Raw genomic sequence first — 21,786 nt, 5'->3', positions numbered from 1 at the left:
CTGCATTGGTTTAACTGACAGTTGTACAGTCGTGCGCTGCTGTAATTTTTCCCCCACAAAATAGGGCTTTCTTTTGGGGGTATTTGATCACCTTTTGCATTTTTAATTTTTTGCGCTATAAACAAAGGCTGACAATTTTGAAAATATTTTGTTTTTACTAGTATTGGCAGCCATCGGTGATTTTTAGCAGGACTGCGACATTGCGGCGGACAAATTTGGCACGAAGTGACACTTCTAGAAACCCGTGACACCAATACAGTGATCAGTGCTAAATAAAAATACACAGTCACTGTATAAATGTCATTGGCAGGGAAGGGGTTAACATCAGGGGCAATCAAAGGGTTAAGTGTGCGCCTAGGCAATGCTTTCTAACTGTGCGGGGAATGCTGTGGTTGGAGTATCTTAGCAGTATGCAAGCCGCTCTGAAGTCACACCAAGTAGTGCAGGAACCTTTTTGCTAAGTCGAAGCAACTTCTTCCAACTCGGTGATTCTTTTTGATTTTTTTTGTATTTTTTTTTCTGACATGTTGGTGCTATATCTTTCACTTGGATGTTATAAGTTGCACTGAGCGAATGTCTTCATTTCAGACCGTAAAGCAACAAAATTTGATTATTTTAAAGGGGGGTGATTATTTTCTATACCCACTGTAAATTTGCACATGGTATATATTTTTCAGATGACTGTAGTTCCATCTTGACAGAATTTCTTTCATGCAAGTTTGCTGTTTTATTGTATAAACAATTATAGATGTGTAGGACCAATGATAAATAAGAAATGCAAATATATTCCTGGGGGCGTGGCATCATCCCAATAAGTACTTATGTAAGCAACATCAAATATACATGGAACTTTAAATACGTCACACTTCGTATATTAGATGTTGCTTAGATTTTTTGCATTTCCATGGCTATAAAATGTGTTTAGAATGTGTAAAATTTATTTTTATTGAAGATGAGCTCCAAGTTTATAATAAATTATATATATATATATATATATATATATATATATATATATATATATATATATATATATATATATATATATATATATATATATTACTTTATCTCCATTCAGACACAGAGCCCGATCTGGCCCTGCTTCCTCTCTTCCCTGATTGGCTGAGGCAACGCAGTAGCACTATTGGCTCCCGCAGCTGTCAAAGCCAATCAGGAGGAGTGTACTAAATAGATTTAGCTAATAATCATTCTGCAAATTAGTAATTTATTATCCTTTTTTAAAGAGAAGTGAGGGAATGGAAAATAACAAATATTAATACTTGCCTAAATGGCTGCAGCATCAATACCATCCCCCCCATCAGCTCTACACTGAGAACCGAGTGATCAAAGACCGCTGATTGCTCAGTTCTTCGGTCTCCTCTCAGCCCTGAGCTGTGCTACCAGCCAAGCATCTGGGCGGGTCCCAGCATTGTAGTTTTCCTTTCCTGGTGCCTATCCATGGCAGTATACGCTTAATCCATGCATATGCTACCATGAAGGCAACAGGAAAGTAGCTTTTAGAAAAATCAGACCTTTTTTTGTTTTGCCATGCCAATCAGCTTGGTAACCTGCAGCTGGGAAATCTGTTGCATGAAAATTGTTTGGGGGTGCGAGTGTAAAATTCATTACTTGGATTGCGCATGCAGCTGCAAAACAAATTAACAAAACACATAACATAATGTGCTACAAAGAGCAAGGAAAACAAAAAACACATGTATGTTTGAGACACTAACAGAATATGATTTTGAGGTCTGACCATTTTGCAGAGGAAATTAACAGGAGTTAAAAGGACTGCGCCCACAAATGGACAGTCTCTTACGAATTTAAACATTTATTAGTCAGCTTGAGGAAGATTTTGCAAAATAATGCAGCACAGACAATTAAAGTGAAACTAACAAACAACCTACAAACAAAACAGATTGACATCATCAAAAATATTTCAGTGAAAAATATCCCCCCCAAAAAACAACAACAAAAACAAACAAAAGTTAAAAATACTTGCTCTAAAACACATTTTTGCAAAGATGTAACAAATAAAATACAAAGAGAAAATAAATGTGTTACAAACTCTATAAGGACACCCAAATGTACTCTAGGTCCCACCCTGAGGGACATGTATCAATGTCACCAATTTGGACAACCCCAAAAACAAAACAAGTGCCTTTTTAAAAATGCAAAATTGTTTAAAAGCAAAAGGGGGCTTACTCTGCCTGTAAAGTGATGCATTTGTAGCCAGCATCCAGAATGCTGCTTCAATACCAGTTATGGTGGGATCTGATCTGATCCATTGGGCAATGGTTCTATAAGAAGTGCAAATAACAGGGGTGAAAGCGGACACCCCTGCCTAGTGCCCCTTTCAATATTAACAACTTAAGGACCAGGCCTCTTTTTCAGACTTGGTGTTTTCATGTTTTAAAACAGTTTTTTTTGCTAGAAAATTACTTAGAACCCCCAAACATTTTATATTGTTTTTTTTCGAACACCCTAGAGAATAAAATGGCGGTCATTGAAATACTTTTTTTTACACCGTATTTGCGCAGCGGTCTTACAAGCGCACTTTTTTGAATAAAAAAAAAAAGACAACAGTAAAATTAGCCCAATTTTTTTTTATATTGTGAAAGATAATGGTACGCCAAGTAAATTGATACCCAACATGTCACGCTTCAAAATTGCGCCCGCTCGTGGAATGGCGTCAAACTTTTAGCCTCAAAAATCTCCATAAGCGACATTTAAAAAATTCTACAGGTTGCATTTTTTGCGTTAGAGGAGGTCTAGGGCTAGAATTATTGCTCTCGCTCTACTGATCGCGGCGATACCTCACATGTGTGGTTTTACCACCGTTTTCATATGCGGGCGCTACTCACGTGTGCGCCCGCTTCTGTGCGCAAGCTCGTCGTGACGGGGTGTTTTTAAAAAAAAAAATCTTTTTTTTTCTTATTTATTTTAATTGATTTTATTTATTTAAAAAAAAAAATGGATCACTTTTATTCCTATTACAAGGAATGTAAACATCCCTTGTAATAGAAAAAAAGCATGACAGGTCCTCTTAAATATGAGATCTGGGGTCAAAAAGTCCTCAGATCTCATATTTGGGCTAAAAAGCAACAAAAAAAAAAAAAAAAAAAAAAAAAAATCTGACATTTAAAAAAAAAAAAATACCTTTTAAGAGGTATTGGCGGAAGTGACGTTTTGACGTCGCTTCCGCCCTCCTATGGTATAGAGACGAGTGGGGGCCATCTTAGCCTCACTTGTCTCTATGCCCAGCTAGGAAGAGGACCCGATCGCCTCCGCCGCTACCGACGGCCCTGGTAAGCGGCGGGAGGGGGGGTGGCACCTCTCCCGCCGCCGATAGCGGTGATCTCGCAGCGAATCCGTCGCGGAGACCACCGTTATCGTACAGCCGACCGCCGCCTGAAGAGATGGATATCTCGGTTGTGGCAGCAGCTGCTGCTGTTACCGAGATATCCCTCTTCAAAAATAGGACGTACATCGGCGGTCGGCAAGTGGTTAAAGGTATCAGTTTTATAACCTGCATATTTAACATATGCTTTAGGTTTATTATATAGTGCCCTGATCCAGTTGGTAAAATTTGGGCCAAACCCCACTTCTGTAATGTGTAATGCAGGTAGGACCAGGATATAGAATCAAAAGCCTTTTGAATATCAAGTGAGAGAAAGCAGGAGGGAATGTGACGTGTTTTGGCAATTTGTCCTAAAAGAACTGCTCGGCGTACATTATCGCCTGCTTGTCGTGTTGGCATAAAGCCAACTTGATCACAATTTATAAGGTGCGCAAATGAATCTACTTAGACGGAATGCTAAAATCTTTGCAGGTATTTTGATATCAAGATTTAGCATTGATATAGGTCGGTAGTTAGTACAAGTATCATCGGAATGGGGTTTGGGAATCGCATATGTTCGCCAATAAGGATTCTTGTCTAAATTATTTATTTTTGAGTAAATCATTGAATGCTTCTCCCAATATAGGGGAAATAGAGTCTGAAAAGGTGCAGTAGTATAATGCAGAATAACCATCTGGACCTGGTCTTTTATTCATTTTCAACTCTTTGACCTTTTCTACTTCCTCTGCCATGATGGGTATCTCAAGTTGTGTTTTTTATGAAATCGTTAGTTCAGGTAGGTTAATTTGTGAGAAGAAGGAATCTGCTTCATTTGAATTGAATGTATTTGATTCTGTGTATAGTGTATTTAATGAGAACGAAATTTGTGAACGATTTTAAGGGGGTTGCTTGTATATATGTTTTTAGATAGTTTTAATCAAATTTTTTTAAATTAGTTATTTGTTGATCTGAGTGCCTTTGCCAGATATGTGCCTGGTTTGTTAGATTTCACAAAAAAAGCATGTCTGGAACGACGCAGTAATTTATCAGATGATTCTGTAAGAAAAAGATCATATTCCAGGCATGCCTTCTCTAAATTATTTTTAGTAGTTGGATTAGGATTGCTTTGGAAAGCTAAGAAAAAGGAGTTAAATTGTGTTTCTAATTTACGTGCAAGATTTCTGCGTTCTCTATTGAGTATTCCATACTGCTGCTGAAGTGTTTCCCTCAAGACCAGTTCATGTGCTTCCCACAATGTTATTGGGGAAATTTCTGGGCTTTTGTTGAATGTTAAATATTCTTTCAGAGCATGTTCAATTTTGTGACAATATAAAGGGTTTTTAAGTAATATCTTGTGCTTTAAGTATGGTTGATGCAATAGTTGTTAGGACTGCATTATGGTCAGACCATGGGGTGGGGATTATATTTGATGAGAGAATCTCGGGTATCAAATGTGGGTAATACGACTGAATGTTTGGTGAGGGTGTGAAAAGTAGGTGTAATTTCTATTTGTTGGATTATTCTCTCTCCATGAATGAATTAAATTGTGTTTGGAAAGGAGTTGAGAGAGAGAGAGAGAGATATTTTAGAGTGGTTACGGGGTGGAGTATATGGTGTTTTGTCCAAAAATGGTAGGAGAACCTGGTTGGAATCACCACATACAATGATTGTTCCCAGTCTGTGCATTAACTACTTGTAATAGATGTGTTAAGAATCGAATTGGCTGTTAGGTACATAATAAGAAACCACAGTTACTTCCAAAATGTGTCCCGTAAGGATTAGATATCTTCCTTCGGGATCCTTAATTTCCAAATCAATTGTGAATGGAGTGGACCGGTGGAAAGCCACGAGAGTTCTACATTGTTTGGTATTGGCCGAGGCAGTGAATATTTGTGGATAGCATAAGCTAAAAAATGTAGGCGTTGATTTTACTGTAAAATGAGTCTCTTGCAGGCACACAATGTGTGCATTTTTTGCTTGGAATGACTTAAACGCTTTAGTGCGTTTTTCTGTAGTACATTGAGTTCCTATACGTTCAGGGATAAAATGTTTAAGGGGGCCATGGTAGCTGAGTCGATAGGCAGCACTCACCCGTTGTTCTGACCTGCCAATTTTGACTCAACTCATATGGACTTGAAAAAGGAAAAAAGAAAGAAAACTCCAGTGTTCTCTAGATTAGGAAAGAAGAAAAAGACATAAGTTTATATATGCTAACCTAAGTTTAATAATATAATATGAAGGTATTCAAAATGTACCCGTGGTGAAGGGTAAACCCCCCCCCCCCCCCAACAGGGGACAAGAAGCCCTTGTAGAGTCCCCCCCATATTAAGGGAGGGGATCCGAGGAAGACTAGGTGAGGCACAACAAAAAACTTTTTGGCATCGCTGGGATGCATGTTTATAGCCCTTATGGCTTAATGAAAGTATTATCTATTTTCTATAATAATATAGAAAAATATTCCCCCCTCCCGCCTCCCTCCGGTGCTTCTACCGACTCGCCAATACTATCAAAGCCAGAATCGTTTTTTTTATTTATTTTTTATTTCAGGCTTCCCAGCCTAGAGGTGAGATGCGGGGTCTTATTGACCCCACATCTCACTGTAAAGAGGACCTGTCATGCCATATTCCTATTACAAGGGATGTTTACATTCCTTGTAATTGGAATAAAAGTGATCAAAAAATGTATTTTTGGGGAAAAAAATGTCAAACTAAAATAAATAAAGAAAAATTAACAATAAAAAAATAAATAAATTGAAAGGGCCCCTGTCCCCATGTGCTCGCATGCAGAAGCGAACGCATACGTATGTCCCGCCCACATATGAAAACCGTGTTCAAACCACACATGTGAGGTATTGCTATGAACGTTAGAGCGAGAGCAATAATTCTAGCCCTAGACCTCCTCTGTAACTCAAAACATGTAACCAGTAAAAAAAAGTAAAGTGTCGCCTATGGGGATTTATTTTATTTTTTTTAAATAACGTTTTCTTTATTTTCATTAACAGCATAGGAAGATAAGCAGTACAGAAGCGTAGTAGCATCAATGCAATTACAAAACATAAAGTCAGGAATAAGCACGCTACCTGTGATAACGGGCCATGGGCACGTGCAGCAAAACATAATAATGTGGTTGGCCAAGAGCGGGGGGTCAGGAGACACACACAGTCAACTGCCCGCTCCCAAGCCCAAGAGGCCCTGTAATTTCCGCCATAAGTCCTATGCAACACATTTAAAGTAGAGCGGCAAAAGTCTGCCGCAGCAATAGGCAAAGTCAGTAGAAGAAAGACAGAAAAAAAATGAAGAAGAGAAAACCAGTGATCCACGTTGTCGTACCTAACTCGGTGCGCCCCTAATCCTCCAGCAGCCGCCATCTCCCCCAAACCAGATCATATTCCTCCAGCCTGTCCCGTATTCTGGCAGTCATTTTCTCCATGAGTTCGATGTCCTTTATTCTAGAATAAAAGGCTTCCATAGTTGGGGCCGTTTGGCTTTTCCAACGGAGGGCTATCAAGCATCGGGCCGCCGTGAGAACATGTCCTATGGGGATTTTTAAGTAGCGATGTTTGGTGCCATTCCACGAGCATGTGCAATTTTGAAGAGTGACATGTTGGGTATCTGTTTACTCAGCGTAACTTCATCTTTCACATTATGCAAAAACATTGGGCTAACTTTACTGTTTTGTTTTTTTTAAGCACAAAACTGTTTTTTTTTTTTCCAAAAAAATGCGTTCGAAAAATTGCTGCGCAAATACCGTGCGAGATAAAAAGTTGCAATGACCACCATTGTATTCTCTAGGGTCTTTGCTAAAAAAACATATATAATGTTTTGGGATTCGATGTAATTTTCTAGCAAATAAATTATGATTTTTACATGTAGGAGAGAAATGTCAGAATTGTCCTGGGTGCTCCAGAACGCCTGATGGCGCTCCCTGCATGTTGGGCCTCTGTATGTGGCTGGACTGTGTAAAAGTCTCACACATGTGGTATCGCCGTACTCGGGAGTAATAGCAGAATGTGTTTTGGAGTGTAATTTAGGGTATGTATATGCTGTGTGTGAGAAATGAGCTGATATGACAATTTTGTGAAAAAAATAAAAAGGAAAAAAAAAAATCTTGATTTTGCAAAGAATTGTGGGAAAAATTACAACTTCAAAAAACTCATCTTGCCTCTTACTAAATACCTTGGAATGTCTTCTTTCCAAAAAGGGGTCATTTGGGGGATATTTGTACTTTTGTGGCATGTTAGGGTCTCAAGAATTGAAATAAGCCGTCAGTACTTCAGGTGTGATCAATTTTCAGATATTGGCACCATAGCTTTTTGACTCTGTGAAAGTTCTAAAGACCAAATAATAATCACCCATTTGTAGTTCTGTTTACCAAAGATATGTAGTAGTTTAAATTTTGGCGAAAATTTTATGAAGAAAAATTACTACCGTAATCTGCTAAATTTTATAACGGAAACAAAGGAAAATTCATTTTTTTACAGACTGTTCGGTCTTTTTTCTTTTATAGCACAAAAAATAAAAAAACCAGCGGTGATTAAATACCACCAAAAGAAAGCTCTATTTGTGTGAAAAAAAGGACACAAATTTTCATATGGGTACAGTGTTGCATGACTGAGTAATTGTCATTCAAAATGTGAGAGCACCAAAAGCTGAAAATTGGTCTGGTTATTGAGGGTGTTTAAGTGCCCAGTGGTCAAGTGGTTAAATACTATAACTAAAAAAAGTCAAATTAGATCATCAATGATAAATAATATTGTTACTTAATTACAAATAAGAGTTTCAAATTTGTCATACAAATACATACTTGAACTAAAATCTTCATTATCTCTGTGCAAAAATATGGCTATCTAGGGGGAAGTTCTGACAACAGCCTGTGCCTGCTATTTGAGACTGCTTGGGATTAGAGAGGTGATGCCACCATCAATTAACATGTAAAATTGAACCCCCACTGTGTTTATCTGTTCAATAGGCATAGAGGTGGTGGGAGGGAGGGAATGAGCTGTCGTTTATCCAGAGTGTACAATCCCACATGTGTAAGTCTATAGTCACGTGGGCTGCACAGATATGAAAAAGGAAAATTAACAGCTTAGAAGGGAACTGAAACTGGGGAATGTTAAATAGATGTTTCAACAGCTGGTCTACACAATCTCAGGCTGCAGTGGGGACACAGACAAGGAGGGAGGAACAGTAATCGGCAAGATCAACCAGGATTTTTGCAGAATACAGAAAATAAATTTCCATAGTGACTGTAATACAGCATGTACTGACAGTTTTTAATGATGTAGGTTTAACACTTTAACCACTAGCCTATCTGCTCACGCAGATATATTGTGGCAGGTTGGATCTCCTGCGCAAATCATTGTACCTGTATGGTGACTTGCGCAGTTGCAGACCGGCACACTCTCTCTCGCTGCACACTGCGGGAGCGTGCCCGTGGGTCAGAAAGGACCTCATGTCAGCCGGCAATCGCCTATTACAGGCAAAATGTGGGAACTGCCTTTGCAAACAAGGCGATTTTCCCGTTCTGACAGGGGACATGTCAGAGATCTACTGTTCTCAGTGTTCGGGAACAGAGAATCTCGGTCATGTCCCTGGTAGCCCACCCCCCTACAGTTAGAACACACCTAGTGAACACAGTTAACCCCTTGATCTCCCCCCTGGTGTTAACCCTGTAATGATCCCCTGCTCGCTCGGTACTACTCTGCGGCTATTGAATCAGATTGCAGATCGCAACGTCTGATGGTTCGGTCATCCAATGCTCCGGGATTCGAACTACAGCTATATTTCATTTGAATCCAGCTGCCATAGCTCAGAACAAACACCAGGCAGGCTGTATGTAAGTTCAAACAGGAATCTCACTTTTTATTGGATGCACACAACACGCTTTTATACATAGCAGTTTGAACACCCTGCCCCAACAACCACTTTCCTATTGGTCAATTGTAAAGTACACGCTAGTCTTCACTTAGGTCCTCTTGGCCATGCAAATGAGGACTTGAAATGGCGTCAGCAGGGATTGGTCCAATAGCTTGAATAGTAGAACTGATATGTGTAATGACACAGCCCCAGGGGGTAATTAAAGTACATAAACAAACGGTCAAACACAGAACAATGCATTCCTTCCAGATCACGGAAAAAAATCTTCCTCCTTCAGGTTCATGGGTTAATAAATTAGATATAAATGCAAACACAAAAATGTAATATATTGCAGTTTACCAGTCCATAGATGTGGTGACTGCATTTGTTTTCTTTTTTTCAGGCTTTTTTCTTTCACGTGACGATCCTCCAAATAAAACATTTTCTGCCCCTTTGTATCTACATTCCTTTCTTGATTGTTTATATGGCCTTTTTTCATTTTCATTATATGGTATATTGATAGGACTGGTAGTTTACACACAAAGGAGAGGGATGTTTTTTTACTTTTTTTTATTTTTTTCCAGCTGACAATATCAGTATGCATTTTCTGTACTTGCAGAAAATGGCCTTAGCCTAAAAAAAAAAAAATCAAATAAAAAAATCAATGCGACCACCATTTAGGTACTGGTAATCTGCAATATATCACATGTTTGTGTTTAGGTTTAGATATGATTTCAGCTTAGAGGTTGACTCCATTTCTTTTTGATGGAATGGAACAAATTCTCTAGCCAAGTTATGTTGGTCTAAACATGCCTATATTTAAATTTACAGTGCCACTGAGTCGTGTTTGTGTGTTCTACCAGTATTCTGTTTTGGGTAGAATTTACTGTTATGGAGATACAGATCTGCAATAATTGCAAAGTTTTTAGCAATGTGGTGCTCCCTATTTGGCCACTGACCTCATTGAATGTTAATTGGCAGGGCCAAGTTGACGTCACTCCCGCGCATGCTTGTGAATTCATCTCGATAGATATGAAAATCATACACGTAGTTCGGTGTAGCTTGATGCAGGTAAAAACTGGGAAGTGCAAAATCTGGTGCAGTTGTGCATGATAATCAGCTTCTAACTAGCTTGTTCAATTAAGCTTTGACAAAAAAACTGGAAGTTGATTGCTTTCTATGCAGAGCTGTAAAAGATGCAAGAACTGAAAAAAAAAAATACCTTTTAGGCATTTTTTCTTTTCTTAAAAAACAATATTTATGTTTACAAATCATTAATAGGAGAAACTTAAACAAAGATAAAAAAAATGAAAAATTATATAAGTGAATGTGGTTTAAAACATGTCTCAGTGACCAGCTGAACAGTCCAGAGTTCAAATGAATCTCAATGGACTGGATCGGGTCCCTTATACCTTAGGCTTGACGACAACCCCAGTGTGATAAAATATATATATATATATATTTTCACACGTGTGTTATCTTGTCATGCTATAATAGTATATAAGGGATTTAACAAACCCAAACCAGAGTAAGGCCCCTTTCACACTTGTATGACTTGTCCTACGATTTGGGACTGCAAAGCCGTATGACAAGTTATTCCCCATGATTTCCAATGACTACCATTCCTATTAGTATGACTTCAAGTCGTGCCGACTTCAAAGTAGTTCCTGCACTACTTTGGTCCGCCTTTGATCCTACTTCAGCCCCTTTGAATATCACTGAATTCAGATCAAAGTCGGATCACAGTCTTAGCTCTTATTATCTTGAAGGGGAACTCCACACTAAATAATAAAAAAAAAAAGGCATGGGTTCCCCCTCCTAGAGCATACCAGGCCCTTCAGTCTTGTATGGATTTTAAGGGGAAACCATGCTGAAAACCATGGGGAAACCATGCTGAAAAAAACGGCATGGGGAGGATACCCTCCACAATCCATACCAGACTCTTTTCTGAGCACACAGCCAGGCAGGTCAGGAAAGGGGATGGGGACGGCGAGCGCCCCCCCTCCTGAACCGTAGCAGGCCGCATGCCCTCGACATGGGGGGGTGCTTTGAGGCAGGGGGGGCCCTGTGCCCCCCACCCCCAAAGCACCATGTCCCCATGTTGATGAGGGCAAGGGCCTCTTTCCCACAACCCTAGAGGGTGGCTGTCGGGGTCTGCGTGCGGGGAGCTTATCACAATCCCGAAGCCCTCTTTAACAAGGGGGCTCCCAGATACCGGCCCCCCACCCTATGTAAATGAGTATCAGGTACATTGTACCCCTACCCATTTACCTAATAGTGTCAAAAATAAAAACAGCAAACAGGTCTTTGACAAAGTAATTTATTAAAGCAGCTCCGGCGTCTCTTCCGATTTCTTTTCCCTTCGACGAGGTCTTCATGCTCCATTTCCTCCCTTCGCTGATGACTCCTTCCGCCGCCAGTTCTCCTCTCCCTGCTGATGTCTTCTCCCTCTGCTAGTTATTCTCCCTTCTCCGAGTCTTCTTCACTCCTGGTTGATGACTTCTAACCCTCTCCGGTTCTTCTCCCTCTGTCCACTGTCTTCTGCCTCTGCTGGGTCTTCTCCGCTGTCTTCTCGCTCTTTTGTTGGGTCTTCTTCTCCGCTAGAGATTCATACCACACAGTACCTGGTATTGTCGGGGACCGAAGTCGGACCCCTGGTCATTGAAGTCAGACTTCAAGTTGCTGGGGAAAGTCGGATCTACAGTCATACAGCGGTTTTGTCAAAATCACGGGCGCAAAATTGCGCGACTTTGAAGTTACACAAGTGTGAAAGGGGCCTAAATCAAATCTGCTTAATATTCAAGAAGTAGATTTAAACTAACCATATGTTAACCCTAGTTAGTGCTATATAACTCCTTCCTCCCCTCATCCATTATTTTTTTTAATCATTTTTTTATGTTAACTTTTTCACATTAATTTTTTATTTTTTTTAAAGATTTTATTTCGCTTGTTAATACATTTGCTGTGCTTTACATTAAAAACATAATTCTGTCATTCTAAATGGGACAAATCATAGAAAATGTGTACTTTTAGCTACAGTACCACCACCTATTGTAAATCACTGGTGACGTATATTTTTTTTTTTTTTTAAATAAAAATATGCCTAAAAAGTCGTCTTTTTTTTTTTTTTTTTCTTGCATCTTGCTGATAATTCAGGACTTGGCATAGAGTACCGCTAATTGTGTTGTCCACAGTGCCACCCTGTGGTGACAGCATAAACATATCTAACTTTATATATATGATCTATGCAGAGCTGCACCCAATTTTGCACTGTCCAGTTTTAGTAAATCAACCCTAAACTGTGTCTCTTCTGCATTTAAAAAAAAATCCCACCTGTTCACAAACTTCCACTTGAAAACCCTTTTTTACATGCATATATGTAGCAAAAATCCAGTTTCCTTTAAGGAAAGCATACATTTAGTCCCCGTTCACACTGGTATGACTTGTCATCAGATTTGACAAATTCTAAGTCCCAATGGAACTGTTCAAATCGGTGCAACTCCGAATTTGCGGTGCCACACCAATTTGAAAAAAGGTTCCTGTACTATTGTTTGCATTTTCAGGTGTGACTTGCTTAGACATCCGTGCATAAAGTTGCACAAATGTCAGCCAAGTCGCACTGATCTGCGGCTTTGAAATTGTGCGACTTCAAGTCGGATTCAATGTGAATGGGGGCTTAAACCTACTATTGTCAGTGCTATATACAAATATATCCACTTGTAAATTATTTTTTCTAATTTTTATTTATTTTGTTTTGTTAGGTTGGCGTCATTGACTTTTCTTTCTATCTTAAGGATATTCAGCTAAATGATAATGACAGCAAGTATGTATTCCATGGTACATTTTATTTTACTTTTCTGTGTATTAGATTTAACTTTTAATTTTGGTGAACTTATACTGTTTTTTTTCTTTTTCTTTCTTTTTTTTTTTTTTTTCTAATCGTGCAACACTGAAATGGTAGCTGTAGGATTTATTGCATAAAGCATATCATTCAATATCTATAAACACTCTGGTATGTCTGTCCATTCATCAGTCCTTTGGTACACAAAGATTGCACAGAGACAGATTGCAATTGGATAATTCACTAAAGTTTGAATAGTGCAACAAATGTAACTGTGCAGGTGCAGGTGATGCAAAAAGTTGCATTAGTAGTGGCTGTTGGAATAATTTAATTTTAAGCAAATTGTTCCTTTTTAGCCAACTTATTAACCATATGTTAATCCTAGTTAATGCTATATAACTCATTCATCCCCTCATCCATTATTTTTTTTTTTTTAATCATTTATATGGTAAATATTTCACATTATTAAAATTAAATCTTTTTTTTTTATTTTTTTAAATTTGCTGTGCTTTACATTAGAAACCTATTTCTAGTGTCATTCTAAATGGGACAAATCGTAAAATAAAAGGTGTGCTTTTAGCTACAGTACCGCTACCTATTGTAAAACTATCACTAGTATAATAATGATAATATTAGAATAAAATAATATTGCTAAAAGCCACCCCCCCCCCCCATACAAAAAATATCTGTATTACCATAGTATCATAAGTTGTCACCAAATCAGAAGGCTGTAAATTGTAAAAAATACTCTGGCCTGTAGGGGATGTGCATGTGAGAGAGCCAAATTGATTAAATAATATTAAGTTGTCAGGACCACCTGGTACCAAAACCAAACTATCTGTCTAAGTATTTATTTTTTATGTAATGCAAAAAAGACCAAACCCAAAAAAAAACCCGGTTAATAACATCTGTGAATGCTTGTGCAAAGCAGTGATTTTGATTGCCCATAGCCAGAACAGTTCTATTTTCAAACACTTTATTAGGGGCAACTAAATGCATTTGACCAGCACAATAGTAATCTCACTAAATAGCAAGATATTGTAAGAATAGCATTTTAAGGCTCTGCTATTTTCTAGGAGGATTTTAAGGACAAAGGTTTTAAGGGTAAATTATTATTTCTATATGCTTCCTATAGGATGGCAAATCCTAACTTTTTTTAAAAAAATTCAAGTCTGTTTAGTCAGTTTTTTTACTTTTTGTCACTTACAGTATGTTGTTATAATACATTAGATCTGCACGATTAATCGAAATTGTGATCTTTTTCCCTTCCCGATCTTCAAAACAGCATGTCATGTCTAGTGCAGAGAGTTCTCACAGCTGTAAAACAAAATCCAGCTAGCCTGCCAAGTTTTATTACAACATGCAAATAAATAGAAACAAAGTGTCTTTTCGTTCTTTTATCAAAGGAAAGAACTCTGTGTAGATGAGGGAAGTTTAACCATTTAAAGACCAAACTTTTTCTGACATTTGTTGCTTACAAGTAAAAAAAATCATTATTTTCTGCTAGAAAATTACGTGGAGCACCCAAATATGGTATATATATTTTATTTTAGCAGAGATCCTAGAGAATAAAATGGCTGTTACAATATTTTATGTCACACCGTATTTGCGCAGCGGTTTTTCATACGTGATATTTAAAAAAAAAAAAATACTATAATTACTAAATACTTTAATAAAAAAAAAAAAAGTAAAGTTACACCGCGAGAATCGTGATCTTTATTTTAAGCAAAAAAAAAATTGTAATTCTCGTTTTAGCCAGAATCGTGCAGCTCTAGAATACATAGACACTAAATGGGTAATCATGACAATACATGAGCAATAAACAGGCAATCGTGACAATACGCAGTCCTACAGAGGAAGATTGAGGATAGTGATGATGCTTACCATGGACTGGTCAGGTATGAGGAGAGTCTATGATTGCAAGTAACACTAAGGCCAGGGGTCAGGATTAAAGTAGTAGTAAACCACCGACCTATTTTATTTTATTTTTTAACCTGTAAGGCAAAGTTATAATGTGCTAGTATGCATTGCACATTATCTAAAACTTACCTTAGAATGAAGCCCTTCCATTTTCACCCGCTCCTCCTTCCGGGTTCGCGGACTCCAGCTGTGTGAGTTTACGACACAGGACTCTGACGAAACGACCCGGCACATGTCACCTGCTGCATGTACATTAACTATCTCTTAAATCAGGAGTGCCCAACCGCTGGCCCAATGTGGCCTGCCACGTCTTGCTCCGAGATGGCATCAGCATGAACAGAGCCTCCGCTAAAGGAAGCAGAGCTCATGCTTCCTGTATAGTGCCGGCTCCTTCATAGGTGGAGAGATACCCGATGTACTCCGTCTGTGACAGGAAGCATCTGTTCTGCTCTCTACTGCGATCTTAGACATCAGCCAGCAGTACCAGTCACCAGTACACACCAGCAGTACGAGCCAGAAGTACCAGTACCAGCCAGCAGCACTGAGGCCCACCAGCAGTACAAGCACCCGCAAGCAGTACTAGTACCCGTCAGCAGCATCCGCTCTGCTCTCTACTGCAGCTGCATGCTTCCTGCGATCTTAGATGTGCCAGAGCCAGTAGTCCCAGTACCCACCAGCAGTACCAGTCACCATTACCAGCCAGCAGTACCAGCCAGCAGCACCAGCACCCACCAGCAGTACCAGCCAGCAGTATCTGCCAGCAGTACCAGCAGGCAGTACCCAACAGCAGTACCAGCCCTGGAGGACAACCAGCAGCAGCCACCAGTTATAACCACCTGGGGGACAGCAGCAACCAGCTGCAGAAATCCTGAGGAAGAAGTCAAGGTCAGTTGAGGAGCAGGCAAACTGCTGTGCATCAGTGTGAAAGCATTCTTAGACCCCTTTCACACGATCGGTCCAATCGGGTCTGCCTGTCTGTTTTTCAGGCAGAGCCTCCATTCATCTCTATAGCGCGGCAGATGTAAACAGATTCATGTCTGCTTAAACCCGCCTATCTGCAAATCTAATTCTGCTTAAAAAAACAGAAGGGGATCTGTCCTCTTCTGTCTGGGCAGATCGGAGTGCCCTTAGGGTAGAGCGTGTTGCATCCGTGTCTGCTCTACATATGCAGAGTGGGCGCAGACCTACTATCCGTCCATTACACTCATTGTGGCACACGACTGGTTACCAAGTCCCTAAAGTGGCCCTCACAAAAGGTTGGGCACCCCTGTCCTAAACTGTGCACGTTTTAGGGGATATTTACAGTACCTATAGGTAAGCCTTTTCTTTATCGTACATCACAGGACACAGAGCAGCCATAATAAATATATAGGTTATATGCCATCTATAGGTGAATGGACACTGGAAAACTAAAGACAGGAAGTCCTCCCCTATATAACCCCTCCTACACAGGAAGGACCTCAGTTTTTTTTCGCCAGTGTCCTGTAAGGTGATAGTCATAGCTGGAGAAGCTCTCCATGATCAAGCTAAAAGAATGGTCCTGGAACAGATGTTGAAGGATTTAAAGGGCTATATAATCTGATACATCCGGATGGGGATACAGTAAAATGGATGGAACCTGAACCTCATTTACACAAGAAGATTATGAGGTATTGCCTGTAATGTGGCACTTTGGGCGCTGGGCCCTGGGATCCGGACCCTTGGTAAGAAAAAAGATCCCACAGGAGTTCCAGCAGGGTGCTTTACAGGTCCAAGGGAGTGACCCCATATTCAGGGGGACCCGGTCCTTGAGACAGAGACCCACCGTGATGGGGGAAGATTGAAATCTACCTTTTTAGCAGAGTCCTGGTAAGGGTTTTAAAAATAATTTTGCACTTGTATTTGCGGTCTCTTTTTTTTTTTTTTTTTTTTTTTTTTTTTTTATAGGACCAGGGGTCATATTTTTTCTGTCCACTGGGGCAGTGGTGTTGCGGTACAGCGGCGCTTCTCTGTGGAGGCTTACAGCTAGGATGATCCTAACAGGAGGCGGGTGGCTCTTTGGATACACCTAGTTCCTACGTCAGCGCGTTTGGCCTTTTCCTGATGCTATTTATGCAGTCATAGGCAGCGTGCGTGAGAATTGTGCGAACAAGCATGCATGTAGGAGGAACATGATAGGTGTACAGGAAGCTACGAGCGTGCATGTGGTTAATGTGCAGGCATGATTGCTTCAGTTTCCCAAGATGGAAGGAAACGGGGTAGATCCCCTTCAAGTAAGCCCCCACCTTCATTGGTACAGGATTGGGCAGAAGTGGCAGTAAATGACCAGGAAGAAGGTCATGCCACAGACTACTTTTGAGCAGTCAGGTTCTGAAGAACCGTTTTCAGCCTCTCAATCCCAGAGATTACTAATCCAGTTCCTCATGGAGATGGTCCAATCAGGATTTAAATTGACGCCTGTAGTGGTCCCTGAGGTTTCCTTTTCTTCTCTAGGATCTCTGCAGCCTCCACAGACTTTGCAGGCTTTTCCCTTGCGTCCGTTGCTAGAGCAGATTGTGTATGCTGACTGGGATCACCCTGATAAACTTTTTATCCCTCCTAAAAGGTTTGCACTTTTGTAACCTATAGAGGAAAAGTTTATAAGAAATGGTAGTATGCCATCTGTGGACACTGCCATTTCCTCTGTGAATAAGAGTCTTAAATGTCCTGTAGATGATGCCCAGGTGTTTAAGGATCCAGCAGATAAGAAATTGGAGTCTTTATTAAAGACTTTGCTATTGCCGGGTCTGCTGCACAACCTGCAGTGGCAGCTATTGGTATCTGTAAGCCTTTAAGGACCAGGTGAAACGGGTAACTAAGACTGTTCCCGAACAAGGGGTATCTGCGAAGGATTTGGCAGAATTACCTTGGGCCTTCTGTTTCGCAGTAGATGCCCTTAAGGATTCCATACAACAGGTGTTCTGGTTGGCCATGCTGTCGGTACATATGTGCAGGCTTCTTTGGTTAAAAAAAAAAAGGTCTGTTGAGTTACCCTGCAAAAGACTATTAGCTGGTTTCCCCTTTCACGGGGAGTGGCTATTTGGAGAGGGCCTGGATAAGTATATCCAGAAGATTTCAGGGGGAGAGTGCACTTCTACCAGTTTAGAAGAGGAGCAGACAACCTTCCTTTAAGGTGTCCAGTGCTTCAGTACCCAGCACTTCTAATTTCAGGCAGTATTGATGGCCTCAGCCGTCCCGGTCTAGGGGAAAGCCTCAAGGCCAGGGGCAGAAAAAGTCCTGGGTCCAGAGACCCCCCTAAAGTCAGTCCCAAGCCCTCCTTATGAGGGGAGCCCCCACTCACGTGGGTGGGGGGAGGCTATTGGAGTTCTCAGACCCCTGGGAAGAAGTGATCCGAGACAGGTGGGTTGTGTCTACAGTGTCTCAGAGGTACAAAATAGAATTCCGGGAGCTTCCCCAGTCTCGGGTTCTTAAAGTCCGTCTCCAAAGACCCGGTAAAAAAGAGGTATTTTCTTCAGTCAATAGATCAGCTAAGGTCACAGAGTGATTTCAGAGGTTCCAGTCAACGATAGATTTGAGGGTTTTTACTCAAATCTCTTCATAATCCCAAAGCCAAATGGAGATGTAAGGCCTATTCTGCACCTCAAGGCTCTGAATCAGTTTCTAGTAATTCGTTCTTTCTGGATGAAGTCAGTTTGTTTGGGCGTAGCCTCCTTGCACTGGGAGGAATTCTTGGCATCAATAGACATCACAGACGCATACCTACACTTGAGTCTCTGTTGGTGGATGTTAACCAAGAATCTGGTAAAAGGAAACTCCTCTTTGCCTGTGGCCTGGAGAGTGGTGACGCCAGATGCCAGTCTCTTTGGATGGGGGGGGGGGGGGGGAGAGAGAGACAGTCCTAGAGGAGGTCACCATCCAGGGAGAGTGGTCCTGGAGGGAGAGGAGCTTGCCCATAAACATTTTAAAGATTCGGGCAGCTCGCTTGGCTCTAAGCTTCTGGACTTTCAGACTACAGGGATGTCCTGTGAGGATCCGGTCAGACAATGCCATGGCTGTGGCATACATCAATCACTAAAGAGGCACCAAGCGTCAGACAGCCCAGAAGGAAGTGGATCACATGCTGACCTGGGCAGAAAGATTTGTTCCATCCCTATCAGTGGTATTTATTCCGGGAGTGGAGAATTGGCAGGCAGACTTTGAGTTGCCAGCAAATCCTGAGATCTTTCCATCGATCTGCATTTTTGCCCAATGTAGTGTCCAGTTTTCATCTAAGTCAGGATATCATTCCACCTTTCTGAATCCACAGTCTGCAGAGGAGAAAATTATTTTATTATTATATATCGGGGTCTATCTGAGAATATCGGCTAAGATGCGGAAGACTGATGTTCTGTTTGTATTGCCAGAATGTCCCAAGATGGGACAGGCAGTATCTAAGTCAACTATTTTTTCAATGGATTTGCTAAGTGATTGTTCAGGTCTATGGATTAAGGGGAAAGGCTCCACCTTTTCCAGTAAGGGCATACTCTACCAGAAGAGGGAGTGCTTCATGGGCAGTTCATCAAGCATCGATGGCTCATATTTGCAAGGCTGCTACTTGGTCTTCGGGGCATACATTCACTAGGTTTTATCAAGTGAATGTTAGGACTCAGGAGGCTGTTGCATTTGGACACAGTGTACTGCAGGCAGCAATATAGATCCTGTTGTACTGATGGTGTTTCTTTGGTCATAAGGGGTTCCCTCCCCTCAAAAAGCATTGCTTGGGGATGTCCCAGTTAGTTGTTATAACTGCTCTGTGTCCCGTGATGTGCTCCAGGAAAAGGATTTTACGGGAAAGCTGTAGAAAAAATCCTAATATTATAGGCTTACCTGCGCAGCTCGCAATATGGCCGCCGGCTGTTAGAGCTCCGCTCCACCACGGCCCCAAATTAACTACCGGAGCTAGCAAAGCGTCCCGCGGTGATCGTTACCAGGACCATTGGGTAGGGGAGACCACCGGGAACCCTCCGATGTCAGCGGTTCAGACGCGGCAGATTCTCCTCAGCCAGATGTCCATGGTGGCGGCACCTTGAGGCACACACAGCGCGGATGTCCCAGAGGAGTCAATTGCTGATCAGGACCTGGCCCCACCATGCTCCCCAGGTACAGCCTTTCCTCCTCTCCCCCTGGCAACATCCCCGGCCTCAAGAGTCCTTGCTGGGCAGAATGGACAGGGATCTTCCCTCCACCCCCATACTGGATCCTCACAAAGGCCTGCTCCTCTCAGTGTCTGAGACAGATGCAGCAGCTCCCATACCAACTGACTTCCCTTCCATGATGGAGGCTTTCTCACAACTTCTAGCCAAAAGTCTGGCCTTAAACGCTGCAGAATTTACTGCATCTATCCATGCTGACCTACAGCAACTAGGAATGCGAATGGACTCTATTGAAAAGAAAGCAGAGCAGGCGGGGGTGAGGATTAATTAGAATTCAGCCATGATCTTCAGGATCAGCTTGAAACCGCCTGCGTAAAAGATCGACGATCTCGAAAATAGATCGAGACGTTGCAACTTCAGAATCAGGGGGCTCCCTGAATCCGAGAAGGATGTCTCTGCGGCAGTGAAGTTGCTGATTAAGGATTTCATCCCAGATATTGCGGCTCATCGCTCGGAGCTTGATAGGGCACACAGGGCCCTGCAACCCCCCGATCAGAGGCCTCCCTAGAGACATCATTGTTAAACCCCACTATTATTCTGTGAAAGAGGAGGTAATGAAGAAAGCTAGTTTCTCGGAGAACCTCAAACTGTTGGGGCACAAAATACAAATTTTTACGGACCTGTCTCCATATACGGTACAGAAAAGATGCTCCCTTAAACCATTACTCCAATTCCTTATGAAAAAGCGAATCCCCTACAGATGGTAATTACCTCTTCGCCTCAACTTCTCGTATAGGAATAAGAGCCATGGCTTCTCTTCATTTGCAGAATGTGAGCGCCTCATGCTCCAGCTGGGACTGATCTCTCAGGAACCATCTTCTGCGCAGACCGTCAGAGGAACTCCTTCATCTTCCAAGAGACCGCCTCCAGCAAGTCCTCTTGAGCCATCCTGGCTGCAACAGAATTCCAAACGCACCAAAGAAAACCTGCCGCCCTGATGCGGGGCTGCCTCCTAAAGATCAGGGCTCCAATCCGGACCTGTCCTCTATATTCCGTTATTGGCCCACCATACCCTCTGGTCCAAAGGAACTAGGATTGTTCTTTCACATGTATATATGGCTTGGGTGGGGGTGGGGGGATTGAAAGGCCTTGGCTCCATTGGGAGTACATTGGGAGGATGGGCTGTGCAAATTTTGTACTTCCTCTGGTACCCTGCAGTGACTTGGATGAAAATATTCACCCTCCCCCTGGCGATCACTTGATAACCCCCCCCCAATTTACAAATGTTTACGTATGATTTCACTGTCCTCAGCTTCCACCTCCACATGCAGCTGGCATGCTCTTCGGCGTTGGCTGCTCTTGGGGGTCACTTTTCGGGCCTAACCGTGTATCGGGTTGGTAACATCTGACCTCTACCCAGATAGGGCTGGCCCGCTCCCTGGGTCTCCAAACTTGAGGGAATAGGGTCCTAGGGTGGTGGGGCCTCTGGGGAGGGAACCCCGGTAATGCTATTGGCAATCAGTTTAAGGTTTTTTGTTTTTCTTATGTTGGACGCTCTGCATATGTGTTCTTATTGGCTTTGGTTATAGCCTTCAAATGTTTTGTTTCTCCGATAACTGGGGCTGTGATGGACCCAGTGCACCTCCGACAGGCTTCAGGAGCACTACCAGTGCCCCTGTGAGCCTATCCGGTTGCCCTATACTGAGGGCAAACCGGACCTTA

General features: G+C 41.6%; 1 protein-coding gene across 4 annotated transcripts in view; it reads left to right on the top strand.

Annotated features, from left to right (window-relative positions):
• Positions 1-21,786, top strand: part of RUFY1 (RUN and FYVE domain containing 1) — a 341,668-nt gene that overhangs the window by 148,369 nt on the left and 171,513 nt on the right. For all 4 annotated transcript variants that reach the window (XM_077473522.1, XM_077473519.1, XM_077473520.1 and 1 more), the window contains exon 7: positions 12,954-13,015. In XM_077473522.1, coding sequence (XP_077329648.1) covers positions 12,954-13,015 — 62 coding nt within the window. The remainder of the gene's footprint in view (positions 1-12,953; positions 13,016-21,786) is intronic.

The sequence above is a fragment of the Lithobates pipiens genome, unplaced genomic scaffold (assembly GCF_037356315.1).
Source record: "Lithobates pipiens isolate NorthernLeopardFrog02 unplaced genomic scaffold, aLitPip1_a1.2 Scaffold_8, whole genome shotgun sequence".
Lineage (NCBI taxonomy): Eukaryota > Metazoa > Chordata > Amphibia > Anura > Ranidae > Lithobates > Lithobates pipiens.
This window is presented reverse-complemented; position numbering and strand designations above follow the sequence as displayed.